The sequence below is a fragment of the Anomaloglossus baeobatrachus genome, chromosome 4, assembly GCF_048569485.1.
Source record: "Anomaloglossus baeobatrachus isolate aAnoBae1 chromosome 4, aAnoBae1.hap1, whole genome shotgun sequence".
Taxonomy (NCBI): Eukaryota; Metazoa; Chordata; class Amphibia; order Anura; family Aromobatidae; genus Anomaloglossus; species Anomaloglossus baeobatrachus.
The window spans coordinates 436,171,335-436,189,352 of record NC_134356.1 but is presented as its reverse complement, the minus strand read 5'-3'; the positions used below and the strand labels follow the sequence as shown (position 1 = coordinate 436,189,352).

The window sequence follows — 18,018 nt, the reverse complement described above, 5'->3', positions numbered from 1 at the left end:
TGATTATGTAGCCTATTGAACCAGACATTTAGATTATTCTCCACAATGTGCCAATAATTCTAATAATCGAAGGCTATGTTGGGAGTATGTGTTAGCTGTTTATTTCCGTCTGCTTCCAGGGAGGTCTTATTCATAGTGAAGACATGGCTTGTCAGTATCTCCTATTGCTGGATAGAAGGGAGTTTATGAACAAGAACACCCTACAACAGCCAATGTCAAACTTTTAATTTTTAAGCAAAAGCTTTTTTAGTGACTCATTATAGCATATTTCTACTAACTTGCCTCGCTATGTGCCAACAGACCTTAAGATAGACTTGGGCAGTGCAGGACCTGTTTCTGCTAGTCTTTTACACCTATCTGTGAAAAGCTGAATAGATAAAGTGCACAGACCAAGTAAGCATTTACCCCCCTAACTGACTACAAAGAACTGAATCAAAACCAAAAACAAGGGCTAGTACTGTAACTGTAATACAGCCATAGCCGAAAGTACTGACACCTTTTGAAATTGTTTTAGAAAATTAAGTATTTCTCCCAAAAAATTATTGCAATTACACATGTTTTGTCAAACACATTTATTTACTTTGTGGGTATTGGAACAACACAGCAAAATAGAGCAAAATAGAGAAGAAAGTCAAACTGAACATAATTTCACTCAAAAATGGGTCCGACTAAATTGTTGGCATCTTTTTAAAATTGTGGGTAAACAACTTAGTTGCAAGCATGTGATGTTCGTTCATACTAACCTGTGGTGTGGGCAATATGAAAATCACACCTGAAACTAGATAAAAAGGGGAGAAGTTGACTCAATCTTTGCATTGTATGTCTCTGTGTGCCACATTAAGCATCGAGAACAGAAAGAATATTACAAAAAGAATATTACAAAAAGATCTGGATAAGATGTCAGAATGGGAAGATACTTGGCAAATGAGATTTAATGTTGATAAATGTAAAGTAATGCACCTAGGACGGAGTAATCCTATAGCTGCGTATACATTAAATGGAAGTAAACTCGGGACTACAGAACAGGAGACGGACTTGGGTATTCTCATTACAAATAAGCTGAGCAGCAGCACTCAATGTCAAGCAGCAGCTGCTAAAGCAAACAAGATTTTAGGGTGTATAAAAAGAGAGATTAGATCCCGTGATCCCAACGTATTGTTACCCCTCTATAAATCACTTGTAAGGCCACATCTGGAATACGGGATCCAGTTTTGGGCTCCACATTTTAAAAAGGACATTCAGAAGTTAGAGTCAGTTCAAAGGCGGGCAACTAGACTATTACAAGGAATGGAAGGCCTCCCATATGATGACAGGTTGAAAAAGTTAGATATGTTTAGCTTAGAAAAAAGACGTCTCAGAGGAGATCTCATTTATATGTATAAATACACGTGTGGTCACTATAAAGGACTGGCACATGACTTATTTCTTCCAAAGACAGTACTAAGGACCAGGGGGCACTCACTGCGAGTGGAAGAAAAGCGATTCCGACACCTAAATAGGAAAGGGTTCTTTACAGTTAGAGCGGTCAGGCTGTGGAATACACTACCACAAGAGGTAGTAATGGCAGATACTATAACAGCTTTTAAAAAAGGGCTGGATGATTTCCTCAGTACACAAAACATTGTTGGTTATAAATGACTTAGTGACTAAATGTAGAACTGGTGGAGGAAGGTTGAACTAGATGGACCTAGGTCTTTTTTCAACCTAAGTAACTATGTAACTATGTAAGAAGAGAACTGTCTGAGGACTTGAGAACTAACATTTTTGAACAATAACAACAATCTCAAGGTTTCAAGTCCACCTCCAGAGATCATGATGTTTTTTTGTCCGCAGTGTGCAACATAATCAAGACATTTACAATCCATGGCACTGTAGCTAATCTCCCTGGATGTGAACGGCAGATAAAAATTGATTAATGGTTGCAACACAGGATAGTCTGTATGGTAGAAAAGCAGCCCCAATCAAGCTCCAAAGAAATTCAAGCTGTCCTGCAGGCCCAGGGTACATCAGTGTCAGCACAAACCATCCATCGACATTTGAATGAAATTAAATTCTATTGCAGAAGACCCAGAAGGACACCACTGCTGACAGAGAGACAAAAAAAAGCTAGACTGCCGTTTGCAAAATGTATATGAGTAAGCCAAAATCCTTCTCTGAAAGTGCCTTGTGGGCACATGAGACCAAGATAGAATAATTTGCTTTACCAAAAAGCTCTATCGTTTACCGAAAACAGAATAAAGCCTACAAAGAAAAGAACACAGTACCTGCAGTCAAATATGGTGGAGGTTCAAAAATGTTTTGGAGTTGTTTTGCTACCTCTGGCACTGAGTACCTTTACTGTGTGTAAGACATCATGAAATTTGAAGATTACACAAGGATATACCTGTAAAAAAACTTCTATAATGTTCAGGAATAAAAAGAAACCAGTATAGATAAATAAGACAGTAAAAAATATAATAAAACAAAAACAGATGGCGTACAAAATCTTGAAGTCTGGGAATACAGAAATAGCATTTCTAGACTATAAAATTGTCAGTAAGAAATGTAAAAAAGCTAGCAAAATTAGCAACTGAAACAGAAATCGCCAAAGATAATAATAAAATAAATCCCAAAAACATTAAGGAATACGAAATTGTCAAAAGAAAAAAAAAAAGGATGGCATCGGCCCCATAAAAGATAACAGGACGGGCTCAGTGGTTAGCACTGCAGTCTTGCAACGCTGGGGTCCTGGGTTCAATTCCCACCAAGGACACCATCTGCAAGGAGTTTGTATGTTCTCCCCATGTTTGCGTGGGTTTCTTCCAGGTACTCCGGTTTCCTCCCACACTCCAAAAACATACAGTTAGGGACCTTAGATTGTGAGCCCCAATGGGGACAGTGTTGCCAATGTATGTAAAGTGCTATGGAATTAATAGCGCTATATAAATGAATAAATTATTATTATTATTATTATTGCGGGCAAAGAAAATGCTGAGCTAATAAACATGCGCTTTTCATCTGCATTCACCAAGGAACTGACTGTTGAAGTGATAATTCAACAAGACAAAAATCAAAGTTCCAAGCCATCCCCCCTTCCCCCTAATATAACTAATTTAACACAAGAAGTATACCTGCGTCTGAGTAAATTGAACATTGACATCCTCCGGGCCAGATGGCATTCATCCACGGATATTGAGCACAGTAATTGACAGACCGCTGTATCTTATCTTCTTAGGGGTGCTTCACACACAGCGAGCTCGCTGCCGAGATCGCTGCTGAGTCACGTTTTTTGTGACGCAGCAGTGACCTCATTAGCGATCTCGCTGTGTGTGACACTGAGCAGCGATCTGGCCCCTGCTGCGAGATCGCTGCTCGTTACACACAGCCCTGGTTCGTTTTCTTCAAAGGCGCTCTCCCGCTGTGACGCACAGATCGCTGTGTGTGACAGCGAGAGAGCGACAAATGAAGTGAGCAGGGAGCAGGAGCCGGCATCTGGCAGCTGCGGTAAGCTGTAACCAAGATAACCATCGGGTAACCAAGGTGGTTACCCGATATTTACCTTAGTTACCAGCCTCCGCAGCTCTCACGCTGCCTGTGCTGCCGGCTCCCTGCTCTCTGCACATGTAGCTGCATTACACATCGGGTTAATTAACCCGATGTGTACTGTAGCTAGGAGAGCAAGGAGCCAGCGCTAAGCGGTGTGCGCGGCTCCCTGCTCTCTGCACATGTAGCTGCATTACACATCGGGTTAATTAACCCGATGTGTACTGTAGCTAGGAGAGCAAAGCTAAGCGGTGTGCGCTGGTAACTAATGTAAACATCGGGTAACCATACCCGATGTTTACCTTAGTTACCAGTGTCCGCAGCTTCCAGATGCCGGCTCCATGCAAGCGCAGCGTCGCTTGCACGTCGCTGCTGGCTGGGGGCTGGTCACTGGTCGCTGGTGAGATCTGCCTGTTTGACAGCTCACCAGCGACCATGTAGCGATGCAGCAGCGATCCTGACCAGGTCAGATCGCTGGTCGGATCGCTGCTGCATCGCTAAAGTGTGAAGGTACCCTTAGACTCTCTTGTAACAGGGTTGATATCTCAGGATTAGAGAATGGCTCACATGGTATCTGTATTTAAGATAGGTAAGAGGGTGGATCCAGGCAACTAAGTCCGGTAAATCTGACATCAGTGGTGTGCAAGGTTTTTGAGGGTATTTTAAGAGATGACATGCAACGATATATTAGAGAGAAGAATATAATAACTGATAACCAGCATGGATTCATGAAAGATAAGTTGTGCCTAACCAACATGTTGGGTTTCTATGAGGAGGTAAGTTCAAATCTGGATATTGGTAATACATCTGATGATTTGATTTTTTTGGGGACTTTGCAAAGGCATTTGATACTGTGCCTCATAACAGTCTTGTAGTGAAGCTTCAGAAACAAGGACTAGGGGAAACTATAAACAGATGGGTAAGGATTTGGCTAAAAGGTAGGAAACAAAGAGTAGTCCTAAATGGTGCATTCTCTAAATGGGCTATAGTCAGCAGTGGGGTGCCGCAGGGATCGGTGCTAGGACTGATTATTTTTAATCTCTCTATTAATGACCTTGGGATGGCATTGAGAGTAAAGTGTCAGTCTTTGCTGACAACACCAAACTATGTAGAATATTGAAAACTGACCTTGATAGTACAAAACAATCTGGATAAGATGTTGTAATGGGCAGACACTTGGCAAATGAGATTTAATGTTGATAAATGTAAAGTAATGTACCTAGGATGGCTTAATCCTATTGGTGCATATACGTTAAATGAAAGTAAACTCGAGACTACAGAACTTGGGTATCCTGGTTATTACTAAGATAAGCAGCAGCTCTCAATGTCAAGCAGCAGTTGCAAAAGCAAACAAGATTTTAGGGTGTATAAAAAGAGAAATTAGATCCAGTGATCACAAGGCCACATCTGGAAAATGGGGTCAAGTATTGGGCTCCACATTTTATTTGAAAAATAATATTCAGAAGTTAGTCAGTTCAAAGGCGGGTAACTAGATTATTGCAAGCAATGGAAGACCTCCCATATGATGACAGGTTGAAAAAGATGGATTTGTATTTAACTTAGAAAAAAAGACATCTCAGAGGAGATTTCATTTATAGGTATGAATACATGTGTGGTCAATACAAAGGACTGGCACATGACTTATTCTTTCTAAAGACAATACTAAGGACCAGGGGACACACAATGCTAGTGGAAGAAAAGTGATTGAGACAGCTAAATAGGAAAGGGTTCTTTACAGTTAGAGCATTCCACAATCTGACTGCTCTGCTGCAAAAGGTAGTAATGCCAAACACTATAACAGCTTTGAAAAAAGGGCTGGATAATTTCCTCAGTACACACATTGCTGGTTATAAATGATTCAGTGATGAAATGTATAATTGGTGGAGGAAGGTTGAACTAGATGGACCTAGGTCTTTTTTTAAAATACACACAGTGCTAGTTGTATCTTACTTTAAAACATGGATTCCTACTTCACCCAAAGGAATGGGTAGGCCCTGGGCATGCCGGCTGCTACAGGCACAAGCTCAAAGCCAGTAAGTAGTACAGGTTGCCAGTAGAAAGTTGTACCACAAATACAAGGGTTGTACTAAACGTGTCTATCCTGTGTTAATTAACTTGAGCAGGCAATTTATGGCTAATTTTGTAGCATGGTATATATAGAGTTTGAGTATAATTTTCCCTGACGACAATGCCCACAGCGCTTCAAAACGCGCAGGACTATTTGTGAGCCGTAGCGGCCACCATACTCACTGGTGACTTCACCGCCAGTACTGACGCCACATCTTGCCGGCACATTTGAGAATGCCGATACCCAGGCTTGTCGTGGCATCGTGGGGAGCTTGTACACTGGCTTCTGACAACCTGGGTCTCTGTTCCTGTGGGGTGTACTTATATAGTGCACAGCAGTGCACCTAGTCCAAATGTATGGGCGTCACTAATAGGTCTCGTGCACATGGTCATATTTTCAGTCTGTGTGTCAACCAATTGTTGTTCTATGTGGCTGCGCACATACCTGAGTTTGACCCAATATTCAAATTGCACTCTACTATGCAAGTCAATGAGTCCATGGAAACAAACGGAGTGCACTTAGATGACATCTGATTGCAGTTTGAATTCCACAGACTGACAATGGACAAGATGGAGAAATGGTTTTCTCCATCTTCTCATCCAAGAGAATCTGATCACTCTATGATGATACTGTGATCAATCTGTGATTAGAATAATCAACCCGATTGTCTTGGATGAGAGAATACATGGTCATCTGCACCTAACCGTAGGCTAGAAGCCAGACACTACTACATGTGTGTGTGACCAGTGCCCTGTACAGTTGAAACCATAAGTTTACATACACTATCTATAAAGACACATCTGCATGTTTTTCTCACTATCTGACATGAAATCAGAATAAACCTTTCTTGTTATAGGTCAATTAGGAACCAAAATTATTTATATTTGCCAAATGCCAGAATAATGGGAGAGAGAGAGAAAATGTTATAAGGAATTTTGTATTACTTTTGCATAATCAAAGTTTACATACATTTCATAAGTATTTGGTACCATTGCCCTTAAACTTTATGACTTGGGTCAAACATTTTGGATATCCGTTCACAAGCTTCTCACAATAGTTGGTAGGAATTTAGACCCACTCATCCTGGCAGAACTGGTGTAACTGAGCCATGTACAGTCATATGAAAAAGTTTGGGCACCCCTATTAATGTTAACCTTTTTTCTTTATAACAATTTGGGTTTTTGCAACAGCTATTTCAGTTTCATATATCTAATAACTGATGGACTCAGTACAATAAACCTCATTTCAATCCAGAAATATTACTAACAGAAAATTTGCAATCCGCATTTAAACAAAATTTGACCGGTGCAAAAGTATGGGCACCTCAACATAAAAGTGACATTAATATTTTGTAGATCCTCCTTTTGCAAAAATAACAGCCTCTAGTCGCTTCCTGTAGCTTTTAATGAGTTCCTGGATCCTGGATGAAGGTATATTTGACCATCCCTGTTTACAAAACAATTCCAGTTCAGTTCAGTTTGATGGCCGCCGAGCATGGACAGCACGCTTCAAATCATCCCACAGATTTTCAATGATATTCAGGTCTGGGGACTGGGATGGCCATTCCAGAACATTGTAATTGTTCCTCTGCATGAATGCCTGAGTAGATTTGGAGCGGTGTTTTGGATCATTGTCTTGCTGAAATATCCATCCCCTGTGTAACTTCAACTTCGTCACTGATTCTTGCACATTATTGTCAAGAATCTGCTGATACTGAGTTGAATCCATGCGACCCTCAACTTTAACAAGATTCCCGGTGCCGGCATTGGCCACACAGCCCCAAAGCATGATGGAAACTCCACCAAATTTTACTGTGGGTAGCAAGTGCTTTTCTTGGAATGCCGAGTTTTTTTGCCTCCATGCATAACGCCTTTTTGTATGACCAAACAACTCAATCTTTCTTTCATCAGTCCACAGGACCTTCTTCCAAAATGTAACTGGCTTGTCCAAATGTGCTTTTGCATACCTCAGGCGACTCTGTTTGTGGCGTGCTTGCAGAAACGGCTTCTTTCGCATCGCTCTCCCATACAGCTTCTCCTTGCGCAACGTGCGCTGTATTGTTGACCGATGCACATTGACACCATCTGCAGCAAGATGAAGCTGCAGGTCTTTGGAGGTGGTTTCTGGATTGTCCTTGACTGTTCTCACCATTCTTCTCTGCCTTTCTGATATTTTTCTTGGCCTGCCGCTTCTGGGCTTAACAAGAACTGTACCTGTGTTCTTCCATTTCCTTACTATGTTCCTCACAGTGGAAACTGACAGTTTAAATCTCTGAGTCAACTTTTTGTATTCTTCCCCTGAACAACTATGTTGAATAATCTTTGTTTTCAGATCATTTGAGAGTTGTTTTGAGGAGCCCATGATGCCACTCTTCATAGGAGATTCAAATAGGAGAACAACTTGCAAGTGGCCACCTTAAATACCTTTTCTCATGATTGGATACACCTGCCTATGAAGTTCAAAGCTCAATGAGGTTACAAAACCAATTTAGTGCTTTAGTAAGTCAGTAAAAAGTATTTAGGAGTGTTCAAATCAAGAAATTGATAAGGGTGCCCATACTTTTGCACCGGTCAAATTTTGTTTAAATGCGGAATGTACATTTTCTGTTAGTACAATAAACCTCATTTCAATTCAGAAATATTACTGAGTCCATCAGTTATTAGATATATGAAACAGAAATAGCTGTTGCAAAAATCCAAATTGTTATAAAGAAAAAAGGTTAACATTAATAGGGGTGCCCAAACTTTTTCATATGACTGTATGTAGGTAGCGTTGCTCGCACCAGCCTTTTCATCTTTGCCCATAAATTTTCAGTAGGATTGAGATCAAGGCTTTATGATGGCCACTCCAAAACATTGACTTTGTTATCCTTAAGCCTCTCTGTATATTAGATATCTGACCATTTCCTACTCCAATATAAATTATCTGAAAATAAAGCCTGAGTATTCTTTAGTATTTTATTGGATGCCTATTTTTTTTTTTTTTTTAGCTGTTGTTGCATTCAGAGGATATTTCAAGCCTGTCGTTATTCTATAAATAATCTACATATTCATTTTATTTTCAGGTCTTCACAATTCAGATTCCTGAAGACCAAGATTTACCCTCCATCATGGGCAGGTATGGTAACATACATTCAATATTTCCACTTAGAGATATTCCCAAACCACTGGATAGGCCATAAATATATAGAAGACCTGTATCTTTCTCAAGTAGACAGCCCTGATGTGCGCCACTGTATTTGGAGAGATGGTCAGAGTGCACATACATGTGTGGCTTTCTCCATGTATTTGTATGGAAATTCTAACCTCGTCTCCATTGACAACTGTGCATTTTTGGGGCTCATTCTCAAGATTAATGAGATCTTACTATTAGTGATGGCCGAACCTGCCGATATTCAGAATCAACAGGTTCAACCGGATTTTTTTTCTTTTGAGAAAAAAAAAACGGTTTGGGCTCAAAATTAGTTACGGATATCTGGCCAGACGCCGATCCCCATATAAGTCTATGGGGACCTGAGTCATGCGCTTTAAAATAATGGTAGAAGGGCTATGGGGAATAGAGTAGGCACGTTATACTTACCAGTCAACGCGCAGCTGTAATGCTACTTCCAGGGCTGCTCATTAACCTCATGCAAATACACTGCTTCCTCTGCCCACCGGCAGTCCTGGCATCTGTGATTGGTTGCAGTCAGACTGTGTGACAGTGTGTCTGACTGCTTGGATTTACAGACGCTGTGTGTTTCACTATAGTGGTGTAAAAATAAATAAATAAGTTAAAACGTTGGCGTAGGACCCCCAATATTTTGATACCCAGCACAGATAAAGCATACAACTACAGGCTGCAGTCCCAGCCATATGCTTATCTTGGCTGTGTATCAAAATAATATATATTTTTTTTTTTAATTATTCATATAATTTTTGTTTTAAAAAAAAATTGGTTTTCCTCGTTTTGATACTCACCCATGGTAAAGCCCACAGCTTTGGGCTGGTATTCTCAGGCTGGGGAAACCTATGGTTTTTGGGCCCGCCCCCAGCCTAAAAATAGCAGCCTGCAGCCACACAAAATTGTCTTATCCATTAGATGTTACAATCCTGGCACTTTACCCAGCTCATCCCAATTGCCATGGTGTGGTGGCAATCGGCGTAATAAGAAGTTAATGACAGCTCACAGCTACCACTAAGCCATGAATTAATAATGGGAGATGTCTATAAGACCCCCCCATTACTAATTTGTAAGTGAAAAGAAATAAACACAAACATCAAAAAAATCCTTCATTTGAAATGAAAGAAAAAAACAAACCCTCTTTAACCCCTTTATTAAACCCAAAACCCAGTTCTCACATAATCCACATGAGGTCTCATGATGGTTCCAGCTCTGCTACCAACTGAAGTCACAGTACGCGGACACAGAACATGTGCACACGCTGTGGCTTCAGTCAGAGACTGACTGAGCCTCAGCTGTGAGTGAGGATGTCACTCAGTTTTTTTGAGGTTACAGCTGAAGGTTCCCATGGTACTCCACCTGTGACCGTAGGTAAACTGACCTCAGGGACCGCATTGAAGTCAGTGACCTCACCGACCTGCATCTCCTGTAGAAAAGCACATTTTTTTTTTTGCCAAGAGATGCAGATTTGGTGCTGAAATTTATATATCATATTCTTGTACCAAACCTGTATCTTCTGGCAAAAAAACACATATAAACACGATGCGGTTTTGATGCGATAGTAATGCGATTTGGTGCAGGTATGTGGTGTATAAATTTCAGCACCAAATCTGCATCTCTTGGCAAAAAAACGCACAACACGATTTTGATTCTGTTTCGGTGCGGTTTCATGCCAGGAGATGCAAATCTGGTGCAAACATTTCAGCACCAAATTTGCATCTCCTGGCAGAAAATCGCAGCAAAACTGCATCAAAACAGTTTTTGTGTTGTGTGTTTTTTTGCCAAGAGATGCAGATTTGATGCTTAACTTTATCAAAACCGGATGCGTTATAATGCGGTTTGATGGGGGTTTTTTGCCAGAAGATGCAGATTTGGTGCAGGAGTATAGTGTATAAATTTCACCACCAAATCTATATATCTTGGCCAAAAAAAAACCCACACAAAAGCGGTTTTGACGTTGTTTGTGTGGTTTTCTGCCAGGGGATGCACATTTTGTGTTGGAATATGATGTATAAATTTCAGCATCAAATCTGCATTTCTTGGCAAAAAAAACCCCAAAATGCAGTTTTCTGCCGGGAGATGCAGGTCTGTGAACTCGTTGAGGTCACTTTGTTTTATGAGGTCACTTGAGGTCAGTTTACCTGCGGTCACAGGTGGGGTACCGTGGGATCCTCCAGCTGTGACTGCAAATAAACTGAGTGACATCACCACTCATTGCTGCGACTAATCCAGTCTCTGCCTGAAGCCACAGCGAGCTGGCATGTTTTCTGCCCACGCACTGTGACTTTAGTATGTATGCAGTAGAGCCGGAATCATTGTGGGACCTCATGTGGATTATGTTGGAACTGGGTGTTTGAGGTTAATAAAGGAGTGAAAGGGTGGTTTTTTTAATATTTTAAATAAAGGATTTTTTCTGTGTTTGTGTTTACTAATTTGTAAGTGAAAAGAAATAATGAGGAGTCTCATAGACCCTCTCAATTACTAATCTAGGGCTTAGTGGCAGCTGTGAGCTGTCATTAACCCCTTATTACCACCGCACCAGGGCAATCAGGATGAGTCAGGTAAAGTACCAGGATTGTCACATTCGAAAATTCTAGGCGACTGCAGGCTGCTATTTTAAGGCTACGGGGGCCCAATAACAATGGGCCTCCCCAGCTTGAGAATACCAGCCCCCACCTGTGGGCTTTATCATGGCTGGGTATCAAAATTGGGTGGGGGAACCACTGGCCTTTTTTTTTTAAATTAGTTAAATAATTAAAAAAAGAAAAAAAGCCGCATGGGGTCCCTCTTATATTGATACACAGCCAAGATAAGCACACAGCTGGGGTCTGCAGCCTGTAGCCATATGCTTTATCTGTCTGTGCTGGGTATCACAATATGGGGGGACCCTACTCCAGTTTTTTATTTATTTATTTTAACACTATAGAGACACATGCGTGTGCGATTGCAAGCAGTCAGATACGCTGCCACACATGGTGGGTGTGCGGTCTCACTGCAAGCAATCACAGATGCTGGAACTGCTGGTGGGCGGGAGTAGCAGTTTATATGCATGAGCTTAATGAGCGGCCCCGAAAGTACAGTTACAGCCACTCGTTAAGTATAATGCTCTTGCTTTATTCTTATTTTCTTTTTTTTTTTTTTTTTTTTATTATTAAATTACCCGGGTGGCCAGATCCTGATTTCTTCGGCGCTCTATTGGGAGACCCAGACGATTGGGTGTATAGCTACTGCCTCCGGAGGCCACACAAAGCAATTACACTAAAAAGTGTAAGGCCCCTCCCCTTCTGGCTATACACCCCCAGTGGGATCACTGGCTCACCAGTTTTCTGCTTTGTGCGAAGGAGGTCAGACATCCACGCATAGCTCCACTGTTTGTAGTCAGCAGTAGCTGCTGGCTCTATCGGATGGAAGAAAAGAGGGCCCATATGGGGCCCCCAGCATGCTCCCTTCTCACCCGCGGTTGGTGCTTGTAAGGTTGAGGTACCTATTGCTGGTACGGAGGCTGGAGCCCACATGCTGTTTTCCTTCCACATCCCCTGGAGGGCTCTGTGGAAGTGGGATCTTGCCGGCCCCCAAGCCCTGGGGCCGGGCTCCATCCACAGACCCATAGAACCTGCTGGATGTGGAGCGGGAGTGCCGTTCAGGGACAAGGCCCTGCAACTTTCAGGTACTCTGTGTCCCCGGCAGGCACGGACACTCTCAGGGCTTGCTGAGCGTTGTAGTGCGCCGGGGACAGTGGCGCTGTACGCTGGGGGTTAGGTCACTGCAGCTTTGCTGAGTGACGTTGTGTATTGGGAACTACTGCGCCGACCGCTCCTGGAGCGGCGGCGCAGCTGCGACTTGTGGTGCGCCGGGGGCTTTGCACCGACCGCGCTTTTACGGCGGCGGCGCTTCTAACTTTAGCCCCCGGCTTCTGCGGCCTAGCGCCGCTTCGTTCCCGCCCCCACCCTGTCAATCAGGGTAGGGGAGAGACGCTGCTCAATAGGCAGCGCCGAGGGCTGGAGCTTTATTTACATGCTCCAGCCCTCTCACTAGGCACGAGGGGAAGCAGACTTCCCGCTCTTCGTCGGTGTACGCCCAGGGCCCGCCCCCCCTCTCCACAAGGACGCCGGCAGCCATTACACATGCGATCTGGCTGGGGAGAGGCAGCAGGCTCTGGGAGACCCAGACTAGAGGGATTTCTGGCGACCACACACCGCTCCTAAGCGGGCGGTAAGCTGCACAGTAGTGCTGGCCCCACTATTGCCTCAGTGATATATAGTGTACTATTGTCTTGGTACCATATATAGATATATATATAGTTGCACTGTAGGTCGCTTCTTGGCTGGACACCCTGTACTGCTCTGAGGAGGCAGCAACATGTCATCCGCAAAACGCAAGGCTGCCAAGGCACGGGCTGTGTGCACTGTTTGTGCTGCATGTGGGGCTGATCTACCGGCAGGCTCCAATGATTCACATTGTGTGCAATGTTCAGTCCCAGTGGCACTTCGTCAGCCAGAGCCTATTGTGGTGGTAGCCCAGGCAGAGACGCCTGTGAACCCTGCCCCGGTGACGGGGACAGACTTTGCAGTGTTTGCTGATAAAATGTCTGAGGCTATGACAAAAATCCTGGAGACCTTGCAGGCCAGGCCAGTTCCTCAGACCATGGACACTGCTGTGGCTATGCTCTCTGGTCCCCCTCAGTTGGAACTAATCCGTACTTCAAGGGGGTCTCAAGCATCACAAGCTGAAGTCTCTGACTCAGATGACAGTCCCAGGCAGCCTAAGCGAGCTCGCTGGGAAAGACCCTCCACGTCATCACACTGCTCAGGGTCTCAGCGAGAAGAATCTCTCTGTGATGAGACTGAGGACGGTGATCAGGATTCTAATCCTGAGGCCCCTCTCAATCTGGATGCCCCTGAGGGTGACGCCATGGTTAATGACCTTATATCGGCGATTAATAGACTGTTGGATATTTCTCCCCCAGCTCCTTCAGCAGAGGAGGCAGCTGCACAGCAGGAGAAGTTCCATTTCCTGTATCCCAAGCGTAAATTAAGTGCTTTTTTGGACCACTCTGACTTCAGAGAATCTATCCAGAAGCACGACGCTCATCCAGACAAGCGTTTCTCTAAACGTTCTAAGGATACCCGTTATCCTTTTCCCGCTGAAGTGGCCAAACGCTGGACCCAGTGCCCAAAGGTTGATCCCCCAATTTCCAAGCTTGCGGCTAGATCCATAGTCGCAGTAGAGGATGGCGCTTCACTTAAAGATGCCAACGACAGACAGATGGACCTTTGGTTGAAATCTGTCTATGAAGCTATCGGCGCGTCGTTTGCTCCAGCATTCGCGGCCGTGTGGGCACTCCAAGCTATTTCAGCTGGTTTAGCACAGGTGGATGCTATCATACATCCAGCAGTGCCACAGGTGGCGTCCCTAACTTCGCAAATGTCTGCGTTTGCGACTTATGCTATCAATGCTGTCCTAGAATCTACGAGCCGTACCTCTATGGCGGCCGCCAATTCTGTGGTTTTGCGCAGAGCCTTATGGTTAAAGGACTGGAAAGCAGATGCTGGTTCCAAAAAATGCTTAACCAGCTTGCCATTATCTAGAGACAGACTGTTTGGTGAGCCATTGGCTGAAATCATAAAACAGTCCAAGGGTAAGGACTCTTCCTTACCACAGCCCAGAGCAAGTAAACCTCAACAGAAAAAGTGGCAGTCGAGGTTTCGGTCCTTTCGAGGCTCGGGCAAGCCCCAATTCTCCTCGTCCAAAGGGACTCAGAAAGGACAAGGGAGCTCAGATTCCTGGCGGGCTCACTCACGCCCCAGGAAAGCAAATGGAGGAACCGCTTCCAAGGCGGCTACCTCATGACTTTCGGCCTCCTCCCTCCGCATCCTCGGTCGGTGGCAGGCTCTCCCGCTTTTGCGACATTTGGCTGTCTCAGGTCAAAGACCGGTGGGTAACAGACATTTTGTCTCGCGGGTACAGAATCGAGTTCAGTTCTCGGCCTCCACTTCGGTTCTTCAGAACCTCCCCACACCCCAACCGAGCAGATGCCCTGCTGCAGGCGGTGGACTCTCTAAGAGCAGAAGGAGTCGTGATCCCTGTCCCCCCTCTAGAACGGGGGCGAGGATTTTACTCCAATCTCTTTGTGGTTCCAAAAAAGGACTGCTCCTTCCGTCCTGTTCTGGACCTAAAACTGCTCAACAAGCATGTGAACGCCAGGCGGTTCCGGATGGAATCCCTCCGCTCAGTCATTGCCTCAATGTCCCAAGGAGATTTCCTAGCATCAATAGACATCAAAGATGCTTATCTCCACGTGCCGATTGCTACGGAACACCAACGCTTTCTGCGCTTCGTCATAGGAGACGAACATCTTCAGTTCGTGGCTCTGCCATTTGGTCTGGCGACAGCCCCCCGGGTGTTCACCAAGATCATGGCAGCAGTGGTAGCAGTCTTGCACTCTCACGGACACTCTGTGATCCCTTACTTGGACGATCTACTAGTCAAGGCACCCTCTCAGGAGGCATGCCAACTCAGCCTGAATTTTGCACTGGAGACTCTCCAGGCGTTCGGGTGGATCATCAACTTCCCAAAGTCAAATCTGTCACCGACCCAATCACTAACGTATCTTGGCATGGAGTTTCATACTCTCTCAGCGATAGTGAAGCTTCCGCTGAGCAAGCAGCGGTCACTACAGACAGGGGTGCAGGCTCTCCTTCAAAGTCAGTCGCACTCCTTAAGACGCCTCATGCACTTCCTCGGGAAGATGGTGGCGGCAATAGAGGCGGTTCCGTTTGCGCAGTTTCATCTGCGTCCACTTCAATGGGACATTCTCCGCCAATGGGACGGGAAGTCGACATCCCTGGACAGGAAAGTCTTCCTTTCCCAGACGGCCAAGGACTCTCTGCAGTGGTGGCTCCTGTCCACCTCATTATCACAGGGAAGATCCTTCCTACCACCGTCCTGGGCGGTGGTCACGACAGACGCGAGTCTGTCAGGGTGGGGAGCAGTGTTTCTCCACCACAGGGCTCAGGGTACGTGGACTCAGCAGGAGTCCACCCTTCAGATCAATGTTCTGGAAATCAGAGCAGTGTTTCTTGCCCTACTAGCCTTCCAGCAGTGGCTGGAAGGGAAGCAGATCCGAATTCAATCGGACAACTCCACAGCGGTGGCATACATCAATCACCAAGGAGGGACTCGCAGTCGGCAAGCCTTCCAGGAAGTCCGGCGCATTATGATGTGGGTGGAAGCCACGGCCTCCACCATATCCGCAGTTCACATCCCCGGCGTAGAAAACTGGGAAGCAGACTTCCTCAGTCGCCAGGGCATGAACGCAGGGGAATGGTCCCTTCACCCGGACGTGTTTCAGGAAATCTGTCGCCGATGGGGAAGGCCGGACGTCGACCTAATGGCGTCCCGGCACAACAACAAGGTCCCAACATTCATGGCACGGTCTCGCGATCAAAGAGCTCTAGCAGCAGACGCCCTAGTGCAAGATTGGTCGCAGTTCCGGCTCCCTTATGTGTTTCCACCTCTGGCACTCTTGCCCAGAGTGCTACGCAAGATCAGATCCGACTGCAGCCGCGTCATACTCGTCGCTCCAGACTGGCCGAGGAGGGCGTGGTATCCGGATCTGTGGCATCTCACGGTCGGCCAACCGTGGGCACTACCAGACCGACCAGACTTACTGTCCCAAGGGCCGTTTTTCCATCGGAATTCTGCGGCCCTCAACCTGACTGCGTGGCCATTGAGTCCTGGATCCTAGCGTCTTCAGGCTTATCCCAAGGGGTCGTTGCCACCATGAGACAGGCTAGGAAGCCCACGTCTGCTAAGATCTACCACAGAACGTGGAGGATATCCTTATCCTGGTGCTCTGCTCAGGGAGTGTCTCCCTGGCCATTTGCATTACCTACCCTTCTTTCTTTCCTCCAATCTGGGTTAGAAAAAGGTTTGTCGCTCGGCTCCCTTAAAGGGCAAGTCTCGGCGCTATCCGTCTTTTTTCAGAAGCGTCTAGCACGACTTTCTAAGGTGCGCACGTTCCTACAGGGGGTTTGCCATATAGTTCCCCCGTACAAGCGGCCGTTAGATCCATGGGATCTGAACAGGGTACTAGTTGCCCTCCAGAAGCCGCCCTTCGAGCCTCTGAAGGAGGTTTCACTTTCTAGACTTTCACAGAAAGTGGCTTTTCTGGTAGCGATCACATCTCTTCGGAGAGTGTCTGAGCTAGCAGCGTTGTCTTCCAAGGCTCCCTTCCTGGTCTTCCACCAGGACAAGGTAGTGCTGCGCCCCATTCAGGAGTTTCTCCCGAAGGTGGTATCCTCTTTTCATCTTAATCAGGATATCTTTTTGCCTTCGTTTTGTCCTCATGCAGTTCATCGGTATGAGAAGGATTTACATTTGTTAGATCTGGTGAGAGCACTCAGAATCTACATTTCCCGCACAGCGCCCCTGCGCCGTTCGGATGCACTCTTTGTCCTTGTCGCTGGTAAGCGCAAAGGGTCGCAGGCTTCTAAGGCCACCCTGGCTCGATGGATCAAAGAACCAATTCTTGAAGCCTACCGTTCTGCGGGGCTTCAGGTTCCATCAGGGCTGAAGGCCCATTCTACCAGAGCCGTGGGTGCGTCCTGGGCATTGCGACACCAGGCTACGGCTCAACAGGTGTGCCAGGCAGCTACCTGGTCGAGTCTGCACACTTTCACCAAACATTATCAGGTGCATACCTATGCTTCGGCGGACGCCAGCCTAGGTAGAAGAGTCCTGCAGGCGGCAGTTGCCTCCCCGTAGGGGAGGGCTGTCTTGCAGCTCTAACATGAGGTATTTCTTTACCCACCCAGGGACAGCTTTTGGACGTCCCAATCGTCTGGGTCTCCCAATAGAGCGCCGAAGAAGAAGGGAATTTTGTTACTTACCGTAAATTCCTTTTCTTCTAGCTCTTATTGGGAGACCCAGCACCCGCCCTGTTGTCCTTCGGGATTGTTGGTTTGTTTGCGGGTACACATGTTGTTCATGTTGAACGGTTTTCAGTTCTCCGATGTTACTCGGAGTGAATTTGTTTAAACCAGTTATTGGCTTTCCTCCTTCTTGCTTTTGCACTAAAACTGGTGAGCCAGTGATCCCACTGGGGGTGTATAGCCAGAAGGGGAGGGGCCTTACACTTTTTAGTGTAATTGCTTTGTGTGGCCTCCGGAGGCAGTAGCTATACACCCAATCGTCTGGGTCTCCCAATAAGAGCTAGAAGAAAAGGAATTTACGGTAAGTAACAAAATTCCCTTCATTTACTTTGA

The 18,018-nt window shown here is 45.5% G+C and overlaps 1 protein-coding gene across 2 annotated transcripts in view; it reads left to right on the top strand.

Moving 5' to 3' along the window:
- Positions 1-18,018, top strand: part of LOC142303776 (uncharacterized) — a 135,024-nt gene that overhangs the window by 68,070 nt on the left and 48,936 nt on the right. For both annotated transcript variants that reach the window (XM_075345479.1, XM_075345478.1), the window contains exon 4: positions 8,655-8,707. In XM_075345479.1, the coding sequence (XP_075201594.1) occupies positions 8,655-8,707 (53 nt within the window). The remainder of the gene's footprint in view (positions 1-8,654; positions 8,708-18,018) is intronic.